At 37.7% G+C, this 27948-nt stretch overlaps 1 protein-coding gene across 14 annotated transcripts in view; it reads left to right on the top strand.

Moving 5' to 3' along the window:
- rgs19 (regulator of G protein signaling 19) overlaps positions 1–20338 on the top strand; it is a 43274-nt gene extending 22936 nt beyond the window's left edge. For 7 of the 14 annotated variants that reach the window (XM_027144659.2, XM_027144661.2, XM_027144665.2 and 4 more), the window contains 4 exons: positions 4422–4561; positions 6029–6115; positions 7948–8182; positions 14379–20338. In XM_027144659.2, the coding sequence (XP_027000460.1) occupies positions 4422–4561; positions 6029–6115; positions 7948–8182; positions 14379–14567 (651 nt within the window). In that variant the 3' untranslated portion in view covers positions 14568–20338. The remainder of the gene's footprint in view (positions 1–4421; positions 4562–6028; positions 6116–7947; positions 8183–14378) is intronic. The other 7 variants (XM_027144655.2, XM_027144667.2, XM_027144654.2 and 4 more) reach the window with 3 other exon arrangements.
- The last annotated feature ends 7610 nt before the right edge of the window (positions 20339–27948 follow it).

The raw sequence follows: 27948 nt of genomic DNA, 5'->3' as shown, positions 1-27948 counted from the left end.
CTCCGCGGTGTGCTTCGTAACATACCGTTAATAAATAATGAATTTTATTGCCATTACATGCGTCAACTTTAAAATGGAAGTAGATTGTCAAGGCTGAAAAAAGGCAAATCACAGGAGTCTGTTGATGTCTCTGGAGCCAAGATTCTCCAGAGGTAAACTCACCAGGGACAAACAAGTTTTCTTTTTTTGATTCTTTTTTTTAATTTTTTTTAATTTGCATTAACAGTGTGTGTGAAGTGTGCAGTGTGTTGTCACGCCTGAACTACCTTAACTCTCCCCTGTTTTTCCCTCTCTCTCACACACACAACGGCTTAACTCTCCTGTTGATGTAGATTAAACAGATGCGTACACCTACTGAACCCTGTAGAAGAAAATAGACACAGCACTGAGTAGAAACAAAAGAAGAGCAGACAGGAGGGATACAGGGCTGCCAAGAGCTAAAAATATCCCGTGTTACTGTCCGCTGGCTGAAACTGCATTATGTCATGCTGAAAAGCGGGGAGTGGGAAGGTCATGAAGCGAAATTTGGAGAGGAAAGTGCTCGTTCCTTCTGTAAACATTCAACCAACACACATCTCTTTGCTTAAACCCCAACGTTAACCGAAGTGCAAAATCATAAGCATTCGTACTTATGGAGGAATCGTACTCGTAAACATAATTCCTACTTTACACAGTTGTTCTTCTGATTAGGAAGTAGAGCATTAGGGAAATGAAGAGGAGAGTTTCTTTTCACTTGTTCCTGTCTTCTCACAGTTATGACAAAACCTGTTGCTACTTGCATTGCATTGCAAACACACACTTTTAGCCATTTCAGCTTACAAATGAGTCAAAAGACAGTGTCACTTTACTTATTGTGTGAAATTGTTGGAGAAAATTTGTGAGGTAGTATTTGAAATACATCATGCAATTTAATTAGCCAAGAACCCTCGCAGTAATAATTACAATCCACAGAAATAGAAATAATAATAGTCATTCTCATATCCAGGATCAATACGATGAGAAGGCATTAGATCTCACTGAATTCTGAAAGGCTTAATGGAAAGGAAGGACACACTAAAGTGTCATCACCTTTTAAAAGCTGGGTGTTGTAGTGGTGATATTCCCAGTGAGAGGAACGTGTGGCGACTATCACATGGTATATCTGCGAACAATTATTTGGTCCTTCACAGGATAAATGTCTACTTCCTTCCACCCTCACACACACTTCCCCTCACTGTTTCAGCTCATGGCGGTGCAGCCATGCAAAGGAATATGATAGTGTTTGTATTGTCCTCAGTTACAGAGGGTTGTTGTTACAATTTAAGGCTTGTTGGTTTGGCCAGAGCTTTCATTATGAGATCCTTTCACTGTAACAAGGCAGTGTGTGTGTTTGGGTCTATAGAGCTCCTCCATTCATCTAAATATGCCTCTATACTCTCATCAGGTCATTAAGCAACAAAGCACTTTTGTTTTAACACTCTCTAGTTCCCTGTTGCTTACTTACATGCGCGCGCACACACACACACACACACACACACACACACGATGTCCTCTGTGTGTAGGTGTGTAGCTGTGGATGTCATGCTACTCTGATGGTATTAGTGATGGTCACTGGACAGGCATCGGGCCCTTCCATTTGGGACTAAATGTGTTTTAGAAAAGAGAATTATGGCTGAGCTTCTTTGGAAAATTAAAATAACACCGGAGCTGAGAAAACATGTGGATGCATTTTTAGATCCTGATGTGCTCAATTCTGCAAAAAAAACAAAAAAACAAAAAAAACAACTTTACATGATGTTTACAAAACCAAATGCAAACCTAAAAGTTTGCAATGTGCACTTGTCTCCTATTGCAGAAAAATGAGAAATCAATGAAAGAAAGTGGTAAGAACGGGAAATGACATATTCTGTGCAATGTCCTTAAGTTTGAGAAATTAGCAGTGGCCAGATTTGCATGGTATTTTTGTCCAATTGCCAAACCTGGGTGTAAATTAAAGTCATGTGTGTTTTGCCTGGAGCTGTGAAGGCAGTATTTACCTACAGTATTGGATTAATTTTCAACTGCTGGTGCAGATAGAGTTTGGGTTATTTTTAATTAGAGATATTGTTATTTAGGACAAAATGTGTAATAATGCAAGATAATTTTAGACATCCGCAAAATACCACTTTAAGGAAACTTAAAAACAGGACACAGATCTGGCAACCGTGAGCACAGTATCTTTTAATATTTAATAAGCAAATAAACGTTTAATAAGCAAATAAACGTTCCTTTGCTTGGGCAACATTATTATAATTATAACACACAGGAATACAGTTTAATTTGCACCCTAACAAAAGCTAGTTTACTCCATAACAACTTTTTCAAGTATGCTCATTACTAATAAAAGGTCATATTAGCCATATTCATGTTATGACATGAGTTTTTCATATTTAGTACAGTAGAAACTTCCCCAAGCTCTGCTTTTTGACCTTCCTAGCCTGAGCTTCACTGTTAATAATTTAGTTGTTAAATTCAAGCATTCAAAGCTTTTCAACTTATCAGTGTGTCTCCTGAAACATTGTACAAACATCTGGCCCCATGTTCTTTTTTTCATTGTTGGTTTAATCACATTTTCACTATATCCGTGTTAAGAACTCGATATAACTACACAATTTTAAAGCTACCGTTTCTGCATTGTCACTCATGAAACAATGCAGGAACTTAACCACGTACATGAGTGAATGTAAAACTAGTCAGTAAATATTTACATCATTAAGCTGAGCAGTGGCAGGACACACACGTGACGTCAGCAAGAGGGCATGCGGCACAGAGCGCACATCTGCAGCCGGACCCTTTTTGGAACGCTACAACTTCATCGACTGCCGAACGAATTTATTGTCTCTACTCCCACTTTGTCCAGGGTATAAACACAGCCAAGGCTAAACTAGATTAGAGCAACAACATGTTCCCATATGTCCTAGCACCACACTATCTTGAATCATTCATCATCGAATAATAAAGAGTGATTATGGAAAACTATTAATGGTTTAAAAGAATTAAGGGAGGATAAAGAACATGCGGTCTAGCAATTCCTCCAAACTATGAGTCACAATATATTGGAATAATCAGTATTGGTGATATTGAGCTCTGCAAAATATCACTGTCCCTGCAAACTGCCTTATTTTCCCTTCTTTGTTGGTAGCATTATGTAACAATCACATGATTCCTATCAACAAATGCAAAGTTTTAAAGTTTGATTATATCGGCTGTATGATTAAATGTCAAGTCTAACTGGAAATGTGCTTTTCACTTCATTCAAATAGATAAAGTGCCATTCTAACCTTTTCACTGTGTTTCTCTCACTCACTCAAACACACACACACACACACACACACACACACACACACACACACGCACACACACACACACACACACACACACACACACACACAGTATCACACATGTGACACACAGCCTTTCAACCTCACCACCATCGTCCAGCTGCTCTCCCTTTGTTTAAAACGACCAGAAACATAAGATGGAAGCTTGTTATGACATTCTGGCAAATAAAAACATTATTTAAACTTCATTAAGCAAATTCTAGTCAGTTGTGTGATTCCAGCTTTGTGCTAATAGTTTGGTGAAGGCTCACATACTGTATGGATGTGATAATCAGATGTCCACATACGTATGGTTCTTTAGTGTAGATGAGAATAAAATGTGCTTTTATAATAATTTGTTTTAAAATCTGCTCCCACCACATGGTTCAGAATTTTTAATTCATGGTGTAAAAGTTGCATTAAAGTCCATATTGATAACATATTGTACGGTTGCTCAACACCCCCTCTATTGTCTCGATCCCCTCATCCAACTCCCCTGTCTTTTCACATCTGAAGTCTGGCAGCACTATTTTAAAGTATTGTGATGTGTATTGTGTTGTGTCTTTTGGCACGCTTTGGCATTTCCGTGGGTGGACGTGTGTGGTGGTGAAGGCCTTGCTGTCGCCTCATGGCACAACCGAGTGACTCATTATGTCGTCTGGTTTCCTTTGCTTTCTATGGCACTCACTCAGATAGTTTATGTTCAGGGACAGATTTACCGACTCTGCTGTTTTTGGTACTTTTCACACGCTAATAATTGAACAGATAAAACTAGGATTTGACTAATAGTCCAGTGGCATGAAAATGAAGGATTTTATTGGTTAGCAGTAGAAAGGTTCTTATATAAGACCCAATGGTTGTAAAAAGCTTTGCTTTTGTGGTATTTTATATATATGTATATATGAAACAGAATGAAATGAAATATACTGTCACAATAAATTTGAAAAATTGATTCAAGGACAGTATACTTGGATATATTTGATTAAAAGCAAATAGCTGAATGGTTCTTGGTAGTGGACTCACACTCTTAGACACTGCTCTGCGTGTGCATGCTGTCCAGGTACCTTACTGTGTGTGTCTCAGTACACAGGTCCTGTCCCAGCAGAACGCGAGTCTCCGATGGCACGGAGCGAGATGTCCCCGAGCCGGACGCAGCACTCGCCCCCTACACAGAGACCCAACGCCTGCTGCTTCTGCTGGTGCTGCTGCTGTAGCTGCTCTTGGTATGAACCATACACCAATTTCACTCTCTCATTATAGGGCTTACATTCAACTGCTTATTTGAGGATGTACAGCTAATGTGTAATGTATTGAATATATCTAAAACCTCAGCTCAATTTTAGAAATTTGCATTTTGCATTTTGCTTGGTAGTCTCAATGAATCATATTTCCTTGATTTGTTATTCCTTTTTTCTGTCATATGGAGCTTTCTAGCTACTTCCTCTTTATAACTGATTTCATAAGTGTTGCTGTTCTTTTACGTGTTACTGAATGTGTGCGTGCATGTGCGTGTGTGTGTGTGTGTGTGTGTGCGTGTGTGTGTTAGTGCTTCTGTACTCTGAACCTAAAGAGCAACTGTGATTAAGATTGCTCTCGTTTCTACCAAGAGCTCTGTGGGATATTCATATTCACTGATTCTCTCTCTCTCTCTCTCTCTCTCTCTCTCTCTCTCTCTCTCTCTCTCTCTCTCTCTCTCTCTCTCTCTCTCTTTCTCACACTTACACTCACACCCACACACACACACGTATATTGTTAGCCATTTGGGAATGCATTTACTGCGTAATAACAGAGCTTCTCAAGATCTATTTCTGACAGGCTTCCCATAAACGATAGCATAAAGCAGCAACTGGGGGATCTAGCACCCTAGCCAGGCTACACACATCTGTGTTAGGTGTAAGTGGTGGACCGCAGTGTGGTGTTAGCAGCACGTGGCCACATGCTGAAGCAGGGCCTGAGGTTTTGCAGCCAATAAGCCTGACTAGCTCAGTGCATTTCTGCTGGCAGGCTTTGTGGTCCCCAGCAGAAGAAAGTCAGTAATAGAAACAGATTTGAAGACCACAGTGTTACAGCAAACCATCCAGCATGTTCAAAGCAGAAACATATATATTTAGTTGTAATATAGAAGGCCTATGTGGGAATGTGATGATTTAGTATAGCCATGTATTTGCATGCATTTTTACTTAATATAACAGACCACAAATCACATGGGCAAAATTTAGTCACGGCGACACGAACGGCAAGTATTTGGGATGGAAGAAGTATTTACTGAATTATTACAGATTAATGAATACGAATGTAAAAACATATCTCACTTGATTCATTTTGAAACATCTGACTTTTTTAATATATATATTTTTTTTCTCTTATCATTGCCAAAATGATGCTGTAATACTTTCAGGTCATTTATTAGATTATTAGCTGCTATGCAAGCACCCAGCATGAGATGAAAATCCCAGGTCTATTCCATGACCCAAGATTGCAGCACTACACATGCTTTAACATCTCTGTGTGATAAATAGCATGTGTATGTGTACAATAATAAGGGTGAGTTGGAGGGCGTACTGTATGTGTTAGAAATGTTTGTCCCTTCATAATCACGTGTATCTGTGTGCGTGTGCATATGCGTGTGGCCAGGCCAAAAAGGTTCGGGCACAACTGTTATTTCTCAGTGCCATTTTACTACCTTCCAGTCTCACTATTAGGAGAGAAGATGAGAGTCGCCGGAGATTGAAATCCCAGGAGACTAAGCTGGAGACCATACCAAACTGTGAAGCTTGGTGAGAATACACACACTCACACTCTCTCTCTCACACACACACACACGCACACATTCAAAGACAGCATTTTCACTTATTCTTGGTGTGCACATATGAAAACGTTTTCTAGCTTAAGCATTATTAAATCTAAGAATCTCACACTAATCAATGCTTTTGTTTGTGATGCTAAAATATGGTTTAAAAATAAACGGCATGTTTATTCTGCTTTTAGAAGTTGCTATGAATGGCATTTGCTCAGCACTACCAATCAAAAGAGTTCTAATCCCAACAATTCCAGCCACCACTGTTAACTGCGTTTTACTGGCCACATTTGCTGGTTTAAGCTGTTAGGAGCTGCAGGGAAACTCACCTCTTCTGTGTCCCACAGTGTTCCCTACCACTTATGATACACTTGTGTTGATGAAACTAATGATGTCATCAGCAAAAACACGTGCAGGTTTCTTTACTGCGTGAAAAAGTGTGGACCTAAGTACAGGTTGCTTTTACATTCTCTGGAATCACAGAACAGTTCAGTGCAATGGAAATTACAGCACCTCCTATAGGTGGTCTTATGCTCGGTACCACAGTGTGCTTCCTGGTCCACGTGACAACTTTCAGAATGACAAACAGCAAGTATGGTTTATAACATGAACTAAGGAAACGCCTGTCAGTATCATTTGTGGGTTTTTTTTTTTTCAATTTTTCTTCCTCGAATGCTTTATTACTTATAAACGGCCCTAGAATGCATGACAATTTTATGTCTGCCAAAAAAGTCAGATTTCTTAGAAATGTAAACAGTTAATTCTGAGTTATCGATATCTGTTTTAAGAGCAGAAAGTATAATAGGTTTAGTTTGATGACTCTTTATTTGCCCACTAATTAGCATGCCAGCTGGTTAGCCTTGTAGGTAGTTTGTTCAAAGGCAATCAACCATCTACTCAGTCATGACATAATAGGTAGCTACTTATCATGAGTCATGTGGGGAATTCTGAGTACTGGAATACAGGGCAGGTTGAAAGCTGCAGGTCTCGGATGAATTTTATCATTAGTGTGATGGACTTTTGAGATTTGCATAACACCGCATGTTCAGGCTTGTTTTAAGACGGGGACAAAGATGGATTTCTGGCAAACCCCTAATACTTAGAAATCTCAGGTGTTTTCTTCTTTACAGAGATTTTCTTTGCAGTGCTTGAGCATTCCAACGCCTTTACTATTGTCAAAAAAAAACTTATCATATAGCCTGAAGACACACTCATCTCCAGCCCAGATTAATTATGTTGGCTTTGTAGAAGCCAACATTCTGTTTTCCTATTTAAGCTTAGACAAAAATGTATAAAATTTAATGCGGTCTAGGGCTTTCGAGCCACATGCACCAAATTCGGATATGTTGTAGACCCTAGTCTGAAATTTGTTGCTATTACTTTTCTAAGCGATCCGAGTATCGGTACTTCCGGGAACCAGGTCTCAAACCCATAGACTCCTATTAAATTTGGAGGTTTATAACTCGCCAAGCTTTCGAACTATCTACACCAAACTCGGCCAGCTCCTTTAGGGTGATACTCTGAACAAAGTTTTTACAACAATGACATGTGACATATCAAAACACTCAGAACAATGAGGGGAACTTCCTCAGGAGTATTCAGATGACGTCACATGCTCGTCTCCACTTGCCTCGAAATGTTTTTGCACCCTATCTTTCTGTCCACTTGCCTCCAAAAGTAACACTGACCCTTATGTCCACTCGCCTCCAAAAAGCACTGGCCTTTGCGAATACTTGCACCGTCAAAGCCAACATCAACGTTTGTCGTGACAAACTTTACAAATCTAGTTAAAAAATGTTTTCCTTTTCTCAGCACCAAACCAACGGTGGAGGAGATTAAACAGTGGGCTCAGTCCTTCGATAAGCTGATGAAGAACCCGGCAGGCCGGAACGTGTTCCGCGAGTTTCTGCGCACAGAGTACAGTGAGGAGAACATGCTCTTCTGGCTGTCCTGTGAGGATCTGAAGAAGGAGATCAACAAGAGCATGATAGAGGAGAAGGCACGCATGATCTACGAAGACTACATCTCTATACTTTCACCAAAAGAGGTAATAATAATAATAATAATAATAATAATAATAATAGTAATAATAATAATAATAATAATAATAATAATAATAATAATAATAATAAGAGACCATGTAGTCTATAATTACAGATCAATGTCCAATGCAGCATGTGCCAAAAAAAAACTAAAACAAATCAAAATTAATTAGACTATGTTTATTATTAAATAAGTACAGATAATTACAATACAAATAAATTAACAAAGAGAAATTTATTATGTAAAAAAGATTTTGGACTGAATTTTAGAAAAATGTTATCTATATAAAACTATAACAGCATAATACTCACACAAAATCCACAAAAAACCTCACTACACCAGGTTTTGGTGTTAAAGGAACAAACTGTTCTACAGACTTGTGTGTAAGAATATATAAGCATAAATTTACAGGTTTTACATTGGGATTTGTGTAACGCATGATGCAACGTTGCACATGCATTTAACACACTGTGCAATATATATATACACACAATATACACTGTAGTACAAAGCTGAAATGGAACGGTACAGGAAAGGGTCATCTCTGGCAACTGGAATAACCACAAGCCCTGTTTGCACCTCAAATATTATGAGGTGTTTTTTTTCCCGATCTGAAATAATATCCTGTTTGCTGGGAACTTTCTCTGTAAAACCCCCTTGTATTATTATGATTATTATAGTTTACACTTGTCTGAGATCTTACTAAAATCTGCCAATGCATGTGGGTGTGTAAACTTGGTGCTTTGGCAATACTGTGTATATTTGTGTATATATATACACACACACTCTACATATATTTGTTTATTTAGTCATGCTATTAATGTTACTGGAATTTTTAGTATCGGGATGGCATGGTGTTGCTTTAGGGAATATTGCTGCCTCATGATTGTTTTACATGGTATTTTGGAACGAGCTAATGTCTCATCCTGAATTCCTGGCTCATCCCCAGTATTCGTGGTGAATCCGGAACAGGCTCCTGATTCACCACGGAAAGTTCACGCTGAAAGCGACTGTGAAAAGTGAGGAAAGTTCACACTGAAAGCGAATTTATCATTGAAAGGTACAAGTCTCTGTACTGCCAAGGCATCAGTATGTGTTCCTATTACTAACTGTCATAGTTAGTAACATTTCACCTGACAACAAATTAGTTTTCTTGCTACCAAACTGTCAAACATTCTTGAAGTAGATTTGGTGTTGTGAAAAAACAATCAGCAATGGATATATGCATCATATCGGCAGTGATATGAGGAAGATGAAGGAGAAGCAGCATTGTGCTCTTTGCCACAGGTCACGTGCTCTTTACTGTCTTTACTCCCATCGGTAGACACTGAAATAAGTTGCTCCATATTATTTTTCTCAAAAGTGTCACCGTAGTCGCCGGCACTCTCCAGACGCTTTGTCTTTACGAGTCGTCAATGTAGTATTAATAGATGGATAACTGTTCAGTTCTTTATAACAGAACTGTCATTTATATAAGAATGGTGTTTGTAGTGGGATGCTATATTATTTTTTTTAAATCCTTATGTTGTCCAAGGTGTATTTGTGCATTGTTAATATTGTGGATACTGTCAGTTTTCAGAACTCCAGAGTCCCCATTCTGCTCTTTTTGTCACTGGGGATAAAAATCTGTAGGTTTAACCACAATGGCTTTGTTTCTGATCTGCTTGAAATAGTTGTGTAGTGTGTGTGAATATTTACACAAAGGTTAAAGGGAGAATGCTGGATGTGTCTGCCACTTCCAGCAGTGGAAATGGAAAAAAACTTCAGGTTGTGTTTTAACGTATAGTATTAATAACAAATGGACACCCACTTCCACACACTTGATAATGAGGAACATGGTGCTCTTTAAGATGTTACCTAACCCTCTTCTGCCATCTGTACGTCTAACAGCTCACTCTGTCTATAGCCCAGCATGCTGATTTCTCTATAGTCTTTAATTAACTATCCCCTCTGTTTCTCTATTTATCTTACTCTTTTTCCTGAGAGCAAGAAATAAAGATCTCGGGAAGTATTAAAAGTGTATTGTAAGTAATGAGAGCTGCTTTGGGTCAGCTGGAGTAAAGCATTCTCCAAGTCTCCAACATATATTCTACATACTATTTTAACTGTGGCTTTAAAGAATCTTCAAATAAAATGTAGTGTGTGTGTGTGTGTGTGTGTGTGTGTGTGTGTGTGTGTGTGTGTGTGTGTGTGTGTGTGTGTGTGTGTGTGTGTGCGCGTGTGCAGGTGCATGAGTGAGTGTGTGAGTGAGTGTGTGTGTGAGTGTGTGTGTGTGAGTGCATGTTTGAGTGTGTGTGAGTGTGTGTGAGTATGAGTGTGTGTGAGTACGAGTGTGTGTGAGTGAGTGTGTGTGAGTGTGTGTGTATGAGTGTGTATAAGTGAGTGAGAGTGTGAGTGTGTGAGTGTGAGTGTGTGTGAGTGTGAGTGAGTGTGTGTGTGTGTGAGTGTGTGAGTGAGTGAGTGTGAGTGTGTATGAGTGAGTGTGAGTGTGTATGAGTGAGTGAGTGAGTGTGAGTGTATGAGTGAGTGAGTGTGAGTGTATGAGTGAGTGTGTATGAGTGTGTGTGTGAGTGTATGAGTGTATGAGTGTGTGAGTGAGTGAGTGAGTGAATGAGTGAGTGAATGAGTGAGTGAGTGAGTGAGTGAGTGAGTGAGTGAGTGAGTGAGTGAGTGAGTGAGTGAGTGAGTGAGTGAGTGTGTGTGTGTGTGTGTGTGTGTGTGTGTGTGTGTGTGTGTGTGTGTGTGTGTGTGTGTGTGTGTGTGAGTGAGTGAGCATGTGCACGTGCATGTACATACAAGTTGGCATATGACTTGCTGGAGCAGGTTTTGTTTTAATTTCCCATTCCATGGAAGCTTCATTTGATATCCAAGCAGTGATCATAAATACTTACAGACAGACATGTTGATTAATGTTGATTAATGTGATTTGTAGATTACCTTCTTTTCACTGGGGATTGAACATGCTGGAAATCTGTTTTAGGAAGCATATTAAATGTATGTCTGACATCCACAATTACATCACACAGACTTTATTCCTTACACCAGTGTGAAACACACACTCGCTCTCTCTCACACACACACACGCACACAAAGTACACACTAACACACTTGTATGTTGATCATACACCTGTGTATGTGTGACAGGTATTGGACATTACTATCCTTAAGGGAACATTTGATCCCCACCAAGATATAAATACATACAGATACACACTTAGCCAGTGTTATGTGGTTTATAAGGCTTTCTGTCGTGTTTATACAATTACATCATATGAGTGCATAGAAACTGCATATTTGTGTGTCTTGTGTACATATATTACATCTAATATGTAACATGTACGTGTATAACGCATAGGTATACAATATTTATATTGCTGTCACTGAAGAAGAGTCTGTCAATCAAAAAAGAAAATGTTTTGCTATGTTTCAGGTGTATTCAATGACAACAGCAAACATGGCGACATATAACAAAGAACTGCAGTTTAATATGCTTTTTACATCCAGTTTTTCTGTTAAACAGAATGAGAGTGATATACTGTATAATATAGTTTTACTAAAATATTACTAAGATAAGTGGATTTTTTATGAGGTTGAGCAGAGAGTATGTTGTATGCTGATGTGTGCATTGAGAAGGAGGAAAAACTTTAACTTTAAGTAAGCTCAAAGAACATACATGCTGCTCACTGATGGAATGCATGTGTCCTGTGTTTTGGGGTATGTTAATTTAAACCTTGTGTGTCTTTAATGTGTTATGCTGTGGTTGATCCATCTGTGTGTTGAGTCACTGCACCTCTGGGAAAGCATACAATCTAGCACTCTCTCTCTCTCTCTCTCTCTCTCTCTCTCTCTCTCTCTCTCTCTCTCTCTCGCTTGCTCTCTCTCTCTATCTCTCTCTCTCTCTCTCTCTCTCTCTCTCTCTCTCTCTCTCTCTCTTTCATCCTCTCTCTCAGCACCATTAGGTACAATCCACAGGAAGCTATAAATTGTGTTTAATTTGGCCTCTAAGAAGTGCTCTATAAATAGGCTATAGTGTGCTGAGCAAGGGAGTGAGGATAGATAGGGGGCTGATTTGGGGGAAGAGGGGAACAGGAATGAGAAACAGGCTTGGTGACCCACTGGTTCTTTCCATGGGCTCCTCAGTGAGTTTTTGGTCACATTGACTTTATGGCTATAAGCTTGTATTCAAATTCGAGTGTGCCACAGACAACAATATATACATGTAGTACAACATGTAGTGAAATGTGACTGTCTGCATCATGAAAGTGGAATAAAATAGAGTTACAATATGTTACTGAGATATCATGTAAGTCTTTGGCTGTGCTCATACAGCAGATAATTGGCTTAAATTTTTGCATAAGGTATTAAACAGAATAACAGTGAATCCATGATTTTATTTATTTATTTTTATCCTCATTCGGACCACTTTCATATGCGTTGCTGATTAAAGGCAGCTTCAGGCTGACCAGTCAAAGTTCACAGAGCTCATCAATCCATCACATGTCCATCTTCTTGTTTATCTTCCTGATTTTGAAGGATTTTTTTCAATCTGGCCACAGAACGTATCACAGGACCATTGCGCCCATGACAAAAATACACAATAGATGGAACTTCAGCCAATCACAGGACACGACACACACATCCATGTGGTGCCATGTTCTAGCCTAGTGGTTAAAGGTTGTGAGTTCAAATCCCATATCCACCTAGCTGCCATTGCTGTGCCCATGAGCAAGGCCCTTAACTCTCAATTGCTCAGCTGTATAAAATGGAAGTCGCTCTGGAAAAGGCGAATGCCGTAAATGTAATAAAAGCTCATTCACTCCTAGGGTCAATTTTACGGGCAGTGTTGCTCATCCATCTACTATAATGTTTTAAGAGGTGGGAGGAAATTCAGTCTATCCAAAAACTTGCTGCATCACCCATGTTTTTATGTTTCAAGTGTTCTCAAGCACTAAGGCTTGCAGAACGAACACAACCAGCTAATGTCTTGCAGATGCTAACATGTACCATTAATATAATTGCTTTTGTGCTTTTGTATTTTTGATTATTAAAAGTTTTAATAAATATTTAAGCATCAAGTTACTATTTAATCCAAGTAAAAAAAAAATCACTTAATATAAAAACTAATAATAAACATTGCCCAATGAGAACCTTATATTTTTTAATCATATATATATATATATATATATATGAGAGTTATATGTCCACTTCTATGGAATTGCTATTAGTAACACTGTACTTGCCACTCTGAGTTAGCCGATGCACCATCTAAAGCTGAGGCATCATGCCCATTCAAACTTAGGCACGTGTCCCCTCAGATTGTTTAGACATGTGGATTTTATAGTATAAATATTAGCAGTTCTGAGTTGCATCTTCCACACTTTTCTGAGATTTTCACCACTTTGATCATGCATAAAGAGAACACACTGCAATAAGTGGCAGGCGGTGCCGATGCAACAGAGCTGGATGATTATGTAATCAGGATCTGTGTGCGGTCGCAGGCTCGTGGATGAACTTTTTTTCTGAAGCATTACATCGTTGTCAGCGAAAACCCCTCCTAAACGAAAAGATCACAAAACTTGCTAACACAGTGCGCAAATTACCCTTGCGATATACAAAGATGATGGTTCAAAATCCATTCGTCTCTCAATGTCATGATTCACCCTTAAAAAAAATAGGTGCATAACCCCCCTTGATCGAAAGTGCACACTCACATATGAGTTTCAGTCAGTAATGTTGGCAGGTGAGGGGCAAACCCAATGTCCACCCAGTTGTATCTAATGTGTATGCTCTGAGTCCATATTTTACAAGATGGTACAGAAAAGGCTTCAGAAATGCAGTGGGAGTGAATAGCACCAGAGTGTCCTCTCAGTGAGCAAAGATTATGCGCAAAAAAGCAACCAAATTAGTAACATTCTTTTTAATCAGTGGTCATTCAAAGAGGTAATCAGTATTATGCTATTTAAAAAGTAAAAAAAAAAAATCTTTATCTTTATAATCAAAATTCTTGAGGGATATAGTATAATAAGGATGAATATAGTGTTAAATAACATTATACTGACAGAAAACAAAAGCCAGGGTTTTTTTTTTGTTTGTTTTTTCCAGAAACTCTGCAAACTCTCAGAAATTCTTGATATAAATTGTTGCATCATAGGTCTACCACAGGTTATTTAAATCTGCCCCTCTTTCTTTCTCTCTGCCAGGTGAGTTTGGATTCGCGGGTGCGTGAGGTAATCAACAAGAAGATGCAGGACCCAACTCCACACACGTTTGAGGACGCACAGCTGCAGATCTACACGCTCATGCACAGAGACTCATACCCACGCTTCCTCAACTCATCCATCTATAGATCACTGGTGCAGGGGGGCTCACGCTCCTCCTCAGAATCCTAGACCCACCTCTGTCTATGTGTCTCTCTCTCTTTCTCTCCATTCATCCTTCCATCACACAACCACTAAAGGAGAACGTACATGTTGGCTTCTTGTCATGGATGGATTATGTCTCCCAGGCCACTTCCTGTGTTTTGCTTTGACTTCGCCTCTGTTGTTTTGGAGGGCACAACATCCCTCCGGAATGTTCTGAACCCGCACAGGCTGAAACTGGAAGACACAGGGTTGAAGTAGTAGTCATAGTCATTCCACTGCTTGTGATGATGGAAACAACTACTGATCCACGCGAGTCTCTTTGTCCTTTGTACATTTATTTCCATAGGTACGTGTACGAACACAGTTTTAGGACTTGTTTTATCTTTTTACCTGATGTCATGAGTTGACAAAACACAAGAGAGCCTCTGCAATAAGACACACTGGAGTTGACTTTCTCCGCTCCACATACAACCGGTTTGCCTATTATACCTATACCTTTGACCTGTCCACTGTCTCCCTTCTCTGAGATCATCTCTCTGAGACATGGGGTTGGGTGGTGGTGGATGGTTATGTTTGTTACCGGAGGGGCCGGAAGTTTCCCAGTTGCAAAAAAAAAAAAAAGAAAGAACAAGAAGAAAAAAGAAAACAATATTTAGAATATTAAAAAGTTTTAACAAATGAAATTGAAAATGACAAGAGGAAGATAGATGTAGATACAAAGAAAAAAAGTGAGTGGTGAGAAGATGCTTAAGTCTTAATTAGACTGGTCACTCAAAATGCATTTTAAACTTAGTATTGTTCATGTTATTTATTTTCTATTTTGTCAACTTTTGTTCTTGTACAGTCAATTTTAAAAATCCGGTACGGATGACGCAAACCGAGCAAGGTCACGAGTGCTTCATAGTGCACCGTTTGTGTATGAGTGTATGTTTGTGTACATGTAGGGGTGTGTGTGTGTGTGTGTGTGTGTGTGTGTGTGTGTGTGTGTGTGTGTGTGTGTGTGTGAGCATGTGTAGGCATGCATGTGTCTCTAGGTTACAGGATGAAAAGCTTGATGGGTCTCATGACCTTTTCCTTGGCAAAAATTGCAGAAAAAAAATCACAGATGCTGCTTTCTGGGTTTCTTTAGTAATTCTTCAGTATTGTAATAGTTTGTCAAATAAACTCCTTATTCAGATGAATTTAATAAGGATTGTTTATAGATGCAAAGCACCTCAAAATCCTATGTGCATGTTTTTTTTAAGGTCACATCTCAAGGGAAACCAGTGTTAGTGTTGTTATTACCTTATTACCTGAACACCTTAAGGCTTTAAATAATAATGCTCACTTCAATAAGAATAAAACCAGAACAACCAGCAAAATCCCTTTTAATTATTGGACCCAAATCATTCTGTAGATGTGGAAATCTCTAATTTTATAGCAAAGTGGTGCTTCACATCTATGACATTGTGTGTCCTTGTTGACATTTGTACAGTTTGTGAATAGTCACCTAGCACAATGAATGGAACTCTGCTTGAGCACCTAGGCCTTGACTTGTGCACCGTGCAGGACTTACATTCATTGTGCTACAGGAATGTTCTAAACTGCTCAAACAGCTGTATTGAATTCATCTGATTTTAGGACTTGTTCACTGCCGAAAGTATGAACTGGGCTTCAGCGCACAGAGGCTTTGGATGGGACATTAGTGATATATAGGATGGTCACAGATATCAGCAAACACACACACACACTTAGGCCATGTCCACATGTATATTGTTATTTTTGACAACAGTATTTTGGGTCACTGAAAACGGAGCTTTTTGAAACCACCCACTGTTTCACTGTTTTTGTGTGGACAGGAAAAAAAAAAGAGAAAGCTGTCTGTGTGAATCTGCATATGCGCACTGTTGTTTACATATGTAATGAGTGAGCTAGCACTCTATTTATTATGGCTGCTTATTTCAAATGTGTTAGTGTTTCTAATTTCTGCATTTCTCTATGCATTAATATTACACCTGCATGCAGATACATCTGAGTCCACCACACAAACAATACAAACTGTGCTGTAAACAGAAATTATTAATAGGACCTAAGTGTAACCTTAATCACTAGTTCCACATGACTGTCAGTCTACATAATTTAATTGTCATTTTTCATTTTAGAACTTTAGTTGAGCCGCAACCCTGACCAGCGTATCTCCACCCAGTTGGTTGGCCTGCTCAATCAAACGTTTTTGCATTTTCGTATAGACAAAGATAAGAGTGTGGACACCTGATCATAACATCCATATGTTTTTCCCCAAATTGTTGCCACCAAGTTTAAAGCACACGATTGACCAGAATGTCTTTGTATGATTAAGCATTAAGATAGTCTCTCACTGAAATAAAGGAGGCCAAACCTGTTCCAGCATGACAATGCTGCTGTGCACAAAGGTCCTCTTATGAACTCCACTGAACACCCTTGGGCTGGATTTGTACACCAACTTCACATCCTGCCTTTTTGTTTGAGATCAATGTCTGACCGCTCTTGTGTGAGAGGGCAAATATCCTTACAGTCATGCTCCAAAATCCAGTAAAGTGGGGACCAATCCCATTATATTGTGATAGGATGTTAAGTAATCAAGAGTCCACATTTATGCTATTTGTGTAGATAGGATTTTCCTTTTGAAAGAGCCATGTTTTCAAAAACTACTTTATGTTTGTGGATGGGGTTTTATAGACACAGCTTTAACCCATATTGTGTATTGTGCTGATAGTGATGGTACTGTGTATTTAGATGATGATCATGTTTCATTCTGGAAATTACAAGCTGCAGCCTATTGAAATAATGCTAGGTGGGTAGGTTGAGTTGAGCTGAGGCATATTACACCTTTTCCCTCCAATAACTCCCTTACTATACAGAACACTTGGTTTATTAATAGTACTGTACATCAAGGCTACTAGCGTTGTAAAGACATTTCAAACACATTACTTGTTCATAGGGCAAGTACGATAATAAGCCCTTCATGCCAACTGACGAACACGTTTATAAAGCATTACTCCAGCAGCTGACGTAAAGACACGTGCAAGTTTACGTAACACAATTGCATAACATGACTGATATAGCAGATATACTCTGAGCTTCATGAACGTTATGTATTGTGACACTCTACTGTGTTCTAAATAAGCTTGGAAAGTGCCACAGCACAGCCTTATTTTACCCAAACTTTGTTACTTGTCTCAGGTGTTTTGTCAACTTGACTTTAAATTAGCAAAAGCTGTCTTTATGGCAGTTGATGCCTGTCCGAAAGAATCTGTTTCAACAAATCTATATATGTTGTGATGAAGGGCTTATGCAGGTGGGCAAGAAATGGCAAGTAAAATGTTTAGAAGACATTTTTTATATTAAGGGGCTTCAATTTCATTTGGTTATCAAAAGCTCTATTAAAGAATGGCTGAAAGTCTGTAAAACACTTCCAGTAGCCTTGACATGATACTTCTAGAAACCTTGGTGACTGAAAACCTTCATAGACATAAAAAAAAAACAAATACAACATCAACTTCTATATACTACTGTAAAAGTGTAAAAAAAAATTTAAAAAAAAGTAATCACTCATATTATATTGATTTTAAGTAACTGTTTGGTGACTTTTATTCTACCTTAAAAGCCCAGGAATTATCCAGTCTAGCAAAATAGACTCACTCACTCAAATTCAGTAAGTCCTTTCTCCTAGTCAGGGTCTCAGTGAATCTGGAGCCTATTCCGGGAATACTAGGGATACACCTAGGATGGGATTCCGGTCCGTCACAGTGGTACTAGACTGCAAACAGTAAATGTTCATTATGAACATTTATCAAACAGTCTCTATGTAAATACTGGGTCCTGCATAACAGTCCTGGCATGACCGTGCAGTTTTACCAAATTTAAGAGAGTTTCAAGTCTATTTGGGATTCATTATCTGCTACTATTCATACAAACTCACACACACTTTAACATTTGCACACTTTAACATTTTTTTTTCTTTTATAGCTCACACACAAAAGAACGTCCATTGAATCCATTACATTTCAAGTTAAGGCAGTAAAATGGTAACATGATGGTATGCATCATCCATTCCTGTTATTTTAATTGGCATGAAGCCACCACTAAAATAGGTCACTTTATGACCAGTAAACTTTCTAGGACTCCCTTTTTCTGTACGTCCTAGCCTCCTTGTGTGCGCCCAAGTGACCCTTGGTACGAACTCTGTTTTGTAATTTCTGTTAAGAATGGTGTGGCATAGAAGACCTGTAATCGGTGCTGGTGCTACCACTGTGAGCTTGTGTACCTCCTATGCCCTCTGTGTCTGTACATTTCGAAATGTGAATTTGAACGACAACCACTGTTCTGTGTGTATGTGTGTTTGTTCTCAGTACGAGAGGAAAATTGGGCAGATACAATAGGCAGTGTTATGAACTCTTTCATTATGGCACTGAGCTAAATACTGTTTTTGTTCATTTGCTGTATTTGTGTAAAGCCATTTCTACCTGACTGATACAGACATACCTTTTCCCTAAAACTCCCATCTGGAGGATGTTTTGGGTGATGTTTCAATATTGCTTTTAGCAATGCGGTCTCTTGAGTATCATTGTCGCTAGTTGTAGGGGCCTTTCCAATACCTAATTAGCTTATTAGCTCAGGTGACATTTTTTTTGGATAAGCAATGGAGGGCTGGGATTTTGAGTGTCCAACTGAACAGCAAAACCTTCTAAAAGACATTGCAACCTGAGCTTATTTTGGTTTCAGATTCAGTGGGGCTATTTCTAAATGTATAAAGGAGCAATAAAATATTCAATAATTTAATTGAGGTGGTATATAGTCTACTACTCTCTCACCAATTAAGTAACTACCAGAGGTGGTAAAAGTCCAAAAAAATCCTTACTCAAGTGAAACAGCAAATCTAAATAAAAATGTTTTGGTGAAAGTTAAAATACAGCTTCTATTTTTTTACTCAGGGTAAACTACCAGATACAAAACATAGCCAACAATAGGTAAATCATTGGCTCGATAGATATTAGGTCTCTTACTTTTTCCTTTTTTTCTCTTCTTTCTTTTTTTTTTTTAAGATTAGAGGGATGGTTTTTCCCTCCATTTTGGTGTAAGTTATAGCACTCATATAAATGGGTAAAAACATGACATGTAAAATGTAGAAATGTACATAAAACTGCATTAAGGGGTTGTCCACCCACCATGTCACACCCATTAGAATGTAGAATTTTAATCAATTCCTTGCACAAAAAATTCCAAAAATACTGTAGATATTATAGAATTTCTTTTAAAAATGTACCTTACTTTCCACCTTTGCTAATCACTTTTTTTTAGCTATAAGCTGTTTAAAATGAAATAATGAACAAATCACCAACAAAACAGATTGAACAACACGCTTGCTGTGTGTTGTGGTTGATGGAACCACTCTGTACATAATCTATCTAGTCAACTATTAGGCGTTATTCAATAATGAATTATGTACAATTTATTTTGCCATAGAGCATGTACGCATGACTTATACATCATTCACTTTGACATTATTTAACAGGTGTACATATTTTGAGCTGGTGAGGTTTGGATTAAACTTACTGAATTCAAGTGACCGGTTTAACTAATGATCCTAATATGATAGAACAATCACTGATGTAGACTCTGTGAGAGGGATGACTGGGGTATGTTAGAAACATATAATTGAAAACATAGGCCTGATTCTTTCCCCTGAACAAGTAGGGGAATTACATTCCCACCAAATGCTTCAGGGCCAAATTGAAAAGATTTTTCCCTGATTTCATGTCATAATGATGTGAAATGCATTTCCAGTCCACCAGTCCTCATCAGTGAGGTGTGTGGTTTATGTCTACAAATTAAATCCCAACAGAGCCCTGTTCATTTAGGCATGTCTATCCCACCTAACCTCTTAGACTTTTGTTATTCAATTATACGTCATATCTGTAAATATCTATTCAGCGAAGAATATAAGGATTTATCTAAGATAAAAATGTCAAAAGAGAATTTAACGATAGAATCAAACATTCTATTTAGAGTTATTAGATTTAGATTTATCGGCTTTATTGGCCAAAAAGGATTTATGGTAAAAATTCCTTTTTTTTTTCACCTTAAACAAAATACCAGTTGTGCATGACAATGTACATATGTGTTTATAACATATATATATATATATATATATATATATATATATATATATATATATATATATATATACCTCTGTGTGTGTGTGTGTGTGTGTATGTGTGTTTTTTTGTATTTTTATATATATATATATATATATATATATATATATATATACCTTTGTGTGTGTGTGTGTGTATGTATGTATGTATATATATATATTTATATATATATATATATATATATATATATACATACATACATACATACATACACACACACACACACACATATATATATATATACCTTTGTGTGTGTGTGTGTGTATGTATGTATGTATATATATATATATATATATATATATATATATATATATATATATATATATATATATATATATATATAATGTGTGTGTTTGTCTGTGTGCAATTTAGTAATTTAGTATTGTTCATATTTTCCAATAAGATGTGACCAGTCTAAGGCGTGGGGGGCGCTTGTGAAATTGTATATGACCATTTTCTTATAAGAACCTGTATAAGACAGTTCAGTAAGGTTAAGATATTAGTTGGGCCTTTGGTCAAAACTACTTTTATCCTAGATTTCTACAGATGTTTAAAGACATATCAACCCTCAACCACCCAGACAAAACATCACAGCACAGGCCAAAACAGACCTTTTTTCCACAGCTAGTGTTCGAGCTAGAGTGAAGGACTCGAGACGTATACTTGCTTATGTTTACATACATTTCTCTAGGTGCCAAATTAGCCTAGCCTTCTTACAGTCCAAGACTGAACATGTGGGACTACAGAAGAACTGTGTGTTATGATGCTCTTCTAATAATCCTCTACATATCTGTATGTATGTCAAAGGCCTTTTTTCCTTCACAAAAAATGTTTCCTTTTTTTTTCTGTACTACTTTGTCATGTAAGAACGCTGTGTGCGCTATTACTTCAGAGAGTTTTGAAACCTCAAGGCCCAGCCTCTGTCTCAAAAACACACGTTCATTCTTTTTCTTTTGTTTCCGCCTGCTATCTAGAGACACATGTTTCAAGCTCATGGACTTCTACAGGACAATTATTTATTGACATTAGCATTACATTTTATAAAAAGTATGTGTATGGACCAAACTCTTTTATTTGAAGATTTTCACCAGTCTGAAATATATTTTACATCCACATCACTGAGGCCATATCATCCCAGTTTTTGAAGATGACTTTGTTAAGAAATTATCCTCATTCATATGTTGAATTTGAAATTGTTTTTTTTTAATGTTTTTATTTTCCCTATTTTTTAAAAGAAGATATAGTTATAATGATAATAAAAATGTTTGTGTTATTATTCATCTGTGACTTTTACGATTTACAGTGGAAATGATTGTGTGGCTTTTATATGAAGTAATTCTCTCTCACTCATATATAGTGTGTGTGTTTGTGTGTGTGTGTATATATATATATATATATCACACACACACACACACACACACACACACACACACACACACACACACACAGTGGTGTGAAAAAATGTTTGCCCCTTCCTGATTTTTGTTTTTTTGCATGTTTGTCACACTTTAATGTTTCACATCATCAAACAAATTGAAATATTAGTCAAAGAAAACACAAATAAGCACAACATGCAGTTTTTAAATGAAGGTTTTTATTATTAAAGGAAAACAAAATCCAAACCCACATGGTCCTGTGTGAAAAATGGCCTGCATTTCCAAGAGTTCCAAGACAAAAACCGCTGCTGAGCAAATAGAACATAAAGGCAGAACATCAAGCTGAAGTGAGCTTGGGTTCTGCAGCAGGACAATGATCCAACACACACCAGCAAGTCCTGAATGGCTGAAGAAAAACAAAACAGAGATTTTTGGAGTAGTGAAGTCCTGACCTGAATTCTATGGAGATGCCGTGGTATGACCTAAAAACCCTCTAACAATTCTACATGACCAAAATTCCTCCACAGTGCTGTAACAGACTCATTGCAGTTATAGCAAACACTTGACATTATGTGTATGTCATATATATATGTATATATATTACATCTGGTATTATAACATCATTAGAATGGGTTTTGTTCATTTTGGCTGTATAAGTCCAAACAGGAAGGCCAGTAGTGTTCCTCAGTGTATGACTCTTCCTCAGTGTATAACTCCACATTCTTTATGTTATAAGTGCCATGCAGGCCATGTCATGTTTCAGAAACCTTCGGAACTAGAGCACATTGAATCTTTCACACTCAGATAGAGTGATCAACCTTCTATGCTCTTTTGTCATGTAAATAAATGAAACCAAGTAAAAGAAAATATGTACAGCAACTTTGTTGCATATAGGGATTGGACAATACAACTGAAACACCTGGTTCTGGACCACAATAATTTATTAGTATGGTGTAGGACTTTTTTTAGCCAATACAGCATCACTTTGTCTTGGGATTGACATACAAATCCTGCACAATGGCCAGATTTTGAACATTTTTTGTTGCAGAACAGTGACCAGGTCACTATATGATGCTAGAAGGAGGAAATCGCTCATCCAAAACGCCACAAAATGTCTCGATATTATTCAGATCTGGTGTGCATTGGAGATGTTTAACTTCACTTTCATTTCCATCAAATCACTCTGACAGCAATCTTGCTGTGTGTATTAGTGCCTGAAACACTACACCACCTTCAGGGAACAATGTTTGAACCACTGGGTGAACATGTTCCTCCAGAGTGGTTCAGTAGCCCTCAGCAGTGACACTCCCATCCAGCACAAGTAATGGGCTGAGGGAATGTCATGATATTGCAGCCCAAACCATTACTGATCCACTCCCGTGCTTCACTCTGGGCACACTTCTATGGGGCTTCACTGTAACTCTTCTGGATGTGGGAAAAACAGCAAACGTGGACTCATCAGAAGACAGTGTTTCATATTGGTCTCAAATTAGATTTGACGTTACTGTCAAAAGGTACGGATCAAAAGATGGGTATGAACAATTTTTCAAAATATGCATGCCATGATCTGATGGGACCTATGTGGCAACACAGTAACATTAACAAAGACAGGGAATCGCATCAACATAGACTAAAGGAAAAAAGAAACCTGATCAGGGATCCATGAATATATGGCAAGTAGTACATGGCTCTCCCTGCATGTGAATCACACCCAAAGCATTTGGCAAAATGTTTTAGTCTGATGAGACCAAGGTACACTGGTATGAGCATACTTGGACACAAAACCAGACAACTTATCACTCAAAGAACACATACAATGAAGCATAGTGGCAGCAGCATCATGCTATGGAGCTGCTTCTCTTCAGCTGGGACTGGGGCTCTAGTAAAGATCAGAGGGAATCATGAATAGCTCCAAATAACAATCTGTTGTAGGTTAGGACAAAAGTTGTGTTCTCTCTTGGACCACTGAAGAAAAAGAAAAATTTCACCATCTATGATCATGGCCCATTGCAAAAAGTCAAGAAAGGGTTTACATCAAACTAAAAAGATCAACATTTTGGAATGGCCAAGTCAGAGCACAGATCCACATAAATCCTGTCAAAAACCTTTGGAATGATTTGAAGAGGGCTGTGCACAGGAGAACCCCTGACAAGTCGAATGATTAGGAGCATTTTTGCAAAGAAGAGTAGAATAAAATTGCTTAACCTTTACCCAAAAAGAATTATTGCTGTATTACAAACACAATGGACATGGAAAAAGAGCTCACATGATTTATCTTGTTTTTGGTTTTTTTTTTTTTACATCAAAAAACTGCAATTTTCAAAGGGATGTGTAGACATATCTTTTTAGATTTGGGTAATCATATTCTTTTGAAATAGTAACTGTCATATGAAAACCACCAAATGCAAATAAAGACAGACTGAGAGGAAGTTTCTTCACACACACACATTCATGTATGTTAGTGTAGTACGTCAATGCATGCAACCACACACACACAAAACAGTGCTGGATTTATCTGTCAAAGTTTGGTCATGCCCTTTTAAACATAAATGCTTAAGGATTTGAAGGTGTTCTGTGGATCTTATTACCTTTAGCTGAAACTGAAGCTGGCATAACTTGCTTGTTTCCCCCTTTTACCTGACAAGATGCACATGTTTAGACAAGCTATTAACAGATGACTGTTTGTTGCAAAAAAAAAAAAGGGGGTGTTTTATCCAGGCTATAGTGTACATTCCCACAGTTTGTCTTGTGTTACTGAGAGACTTTTCCACATGACACTGATTAACTTCATTACAAAGAACAAATATATATATATATATATATATATATATATATATATATATATATATATATATATATATATATATATATATATATATATATATTAGTGCATTTTATCTGAATGTGCTATACAGGAAGTCCATGAATTCAAAATTTACAGTATCGCTTGAAAGTTTGTGAACCCTTTAAAAATTTGATATGACCCAAAACATCATTAGATTTTCACACAAGTCAAAAGCAGACAAAGTGAACCCATTTACACAGATCAGATAAATATATTATACTTAAGGATAATGTTCCAATATGATCTATCTGTGAGAGGCAAAAGTACGTGAAACTCTAGGTTTAGTACTTAATTTCAAGGTCAAAATCTGAGTCTTTCTGATTTCAGTCAATGATATGACAAATCAGGTCTCCAAGAGTGTCTTATTTTATTTAAAGAACAGAGATGTATCAAAGTCTGATGTTCATTACGTGTATTTTTCAATGGGAATCATTGCAAAAACAATGGAGATTTCTGAAGACTTCAGAAAAAGAGTTATTGTTGCTCATTAGGCTGGAAAAGGTTACAAAATCCTCTCTTAAGATTTTGGACTCATAGTCATATAGATTAAATTTAAAACCATTGGTACATTCCCAGAAGTGGTCCACCAACAAAGATCACTCCAAAAGCAAGACATGGAATAGTCTTAAATGGACAAAAGGGAATACAGTGTAACTTCTAAGCAACTAAAGGCCTCTAATGGCTTATGTTAATGTTCATGAGTCTGTGATCAGGTGAACACTGAACAACCTTGGTGTGCAAGGTAGAGTTGGAAGTAGAAAGCCACCTTTCACTCTCTAAAAAGAACATTGCTACACAAAGTTTGATAAATATCATATAAATATCATGTGGACCTTTGGGAAAATAATTTGTGAAGGAATGAGACCAAAATAAAACTTTTTGTTTTAAAATGAGAAGCGTTATTCTTGGAGAAAGGAAAAAACTAAATTCCAGCATAAGAACCTTATACCATCTGTGAAACATGGTGTCTGTAGTATCATGCTTTGGGCCTGTATTGCTGTATCTGGGCCAGGACAGCTTACCATCATTGATGGAACAATGAATTCAGAATTATTCCAGTGATCTCTAAATGAAAATGGCAAGACAACTGTCCAGAGAAAAAAATGGGTCAAGACAACAAGCACCCAAGTCTGTATACCAAAGAAGATTAAAGAGGAACAAAGATAATGTTTTAGAATGACCAAGTCAATGTCCAGATTTTAATCCAATAGAAAAATTGGATAAGGACCTGAAGCAAGAAGTACCCACACACACACTGGACAGTCAGGGTTCAACCCCCCAGCACTGCCAAGCTGCCATTGTTGGGCCCTTGAGCAAGGCTCTTAACACTATCATGGCTGACCCTGTGCTCTGACCCCAATTTCCAAAGCTGGGATGTGCAAAGAAAGAATTTAACTGTGCTGTAACGTATATGCTGAAAACTAAATAAATAATAAAACTAAGTAATATCTTGGTAACTTGTTATTAATTACAACTTTTTGACATTTGTATTTTGCTTTAAGTGAACACAAGCATGCTCCTAACTACCAAATTACACAGAATCAAACACAGATGTATAATTTTGGATAAATACAGGCTTCATAGACAAACATGTTTTACCAAAAATACTTTCCATTTTGATCCAGAAGATCCAGCTGTCGGTCTGATTCACTCATTGCGGTCACATCCCTTGGATTCTCTGCTTTACAAGCACCTCCATGGCACCATGAGGAACACCACTAATCCCCTTGTATACAACAAGCTTGAACAAGTTTTGTTCTCAGTTGAGGTAATTAAGTAATTTTGTGTCAGAATGGCATGGACTGCAGCTGGGGTAGGGGCCAAACACTACCCACCAGTTCCAGCTCCTTGTTAGAGTTCAGCCAGCTGATCAAGTTCAGCATTAGAGGTGACAATAGTGAGGCATCCAATTGATCACATTAGCTTTATGTGACTGCCCCATACACCAGATCAAAGAGAACACTGGGTCAGATATAAACCCCGGCTTTTATATTATTAGAATGACACAAATGTGGCGTTTTCCAAACTGTCACTGGTGAGTAGTTTATTAGATCAGACATCATTTAAAAGTTGAACATACAGAACCAAAAGATTTACATACTTTTTATTCTAAGTGGTATAAAGAAACAATAAATAAAATTATAGTCAGTGTCAGACAGATCTGATGCAGATACAGGTGTTAAATGACACAAGTCTAAAGATGAACACATCTAAATTTAGAGTGTTTATGTCCTAGATGGATTTGCCAAGCTTCGTGGCTATTCTAGGAAATCACTGATGGCTGATGTCCTTTGTGTTTACTTAATTTGCAGTGTGTGAAATTGTGTGTGCCTCTGTGTGCGTGTGTACCTCATCAGTTACATAACCTTAGTGAGAGACTATCAGGAACTTGAGAGCGTGATCTACTCACTACCCTCTAGTGGCAACACTGAAAATACAGGGACAAATCCATACCAGCTTTTCAAGGCCTCTCTTTCACAGACTTCATATCTGTGCTTGTCTCTGAATCTCTTTTTAATTCCATTTTATTTGCAGTATGTTTAATAATCAGACAGTCTCACAAATGTTTTACAGAAATGTCTGTCCCTTTAGGATTTCACTAAGTTTTTGTAATGATTGCAGCTAAAAATGCTTGATATTGCTGCAGCTTCTTTCACAAAAAATTTAACCACCACCAACAGAAAAAACATGTATGTAACAGTGTTTTTGCTGAATGTGCGTTCTGTAAAAAAAAAAAACAACTCGGGTGTAATTTGGAAACATTGCAAACTTCTCCAAATATTGACATTTGCTTGATTTTGCTTTCTGCGCTGACAAAATCTTGAAATCCTAGACAGCCTGATATGGATGCATGCATGGCACTTTTTGCTTACTGGTCACTGCAGTTACATCAGGTTCAATGAGTTGCTTAGTACTAAAGTCTGTAATATGTTAATGTTTAAATTGCTTATTAATCATTTCTTCATAATCACCAGACACCCAGACATATCCAATCCCACAGAATCTCTGCA

Source organism: Tachysurus fulvidraco, chromosome 23 (genome assembly GCF_022655615.1).
Source record: "Tachysurus fulvidraco isolate hzauxx_2018 chromosome 23, HZAU_PFXX_2.0, whole genome shotgun sequence".
In the NCBI taxonomy this organism is placed as follows: domain Eukaryota; kingdom Metazoa; phylum Chordata; class Actinopteri; order Siluriformes; family Bagridae; genus Tachysurus; species Tachysurus fulvidraco.
Note: the sequence above shows the minus strand (reverse complement) of the source record. Positions and strands in the feature narration are given on the sequence as shown.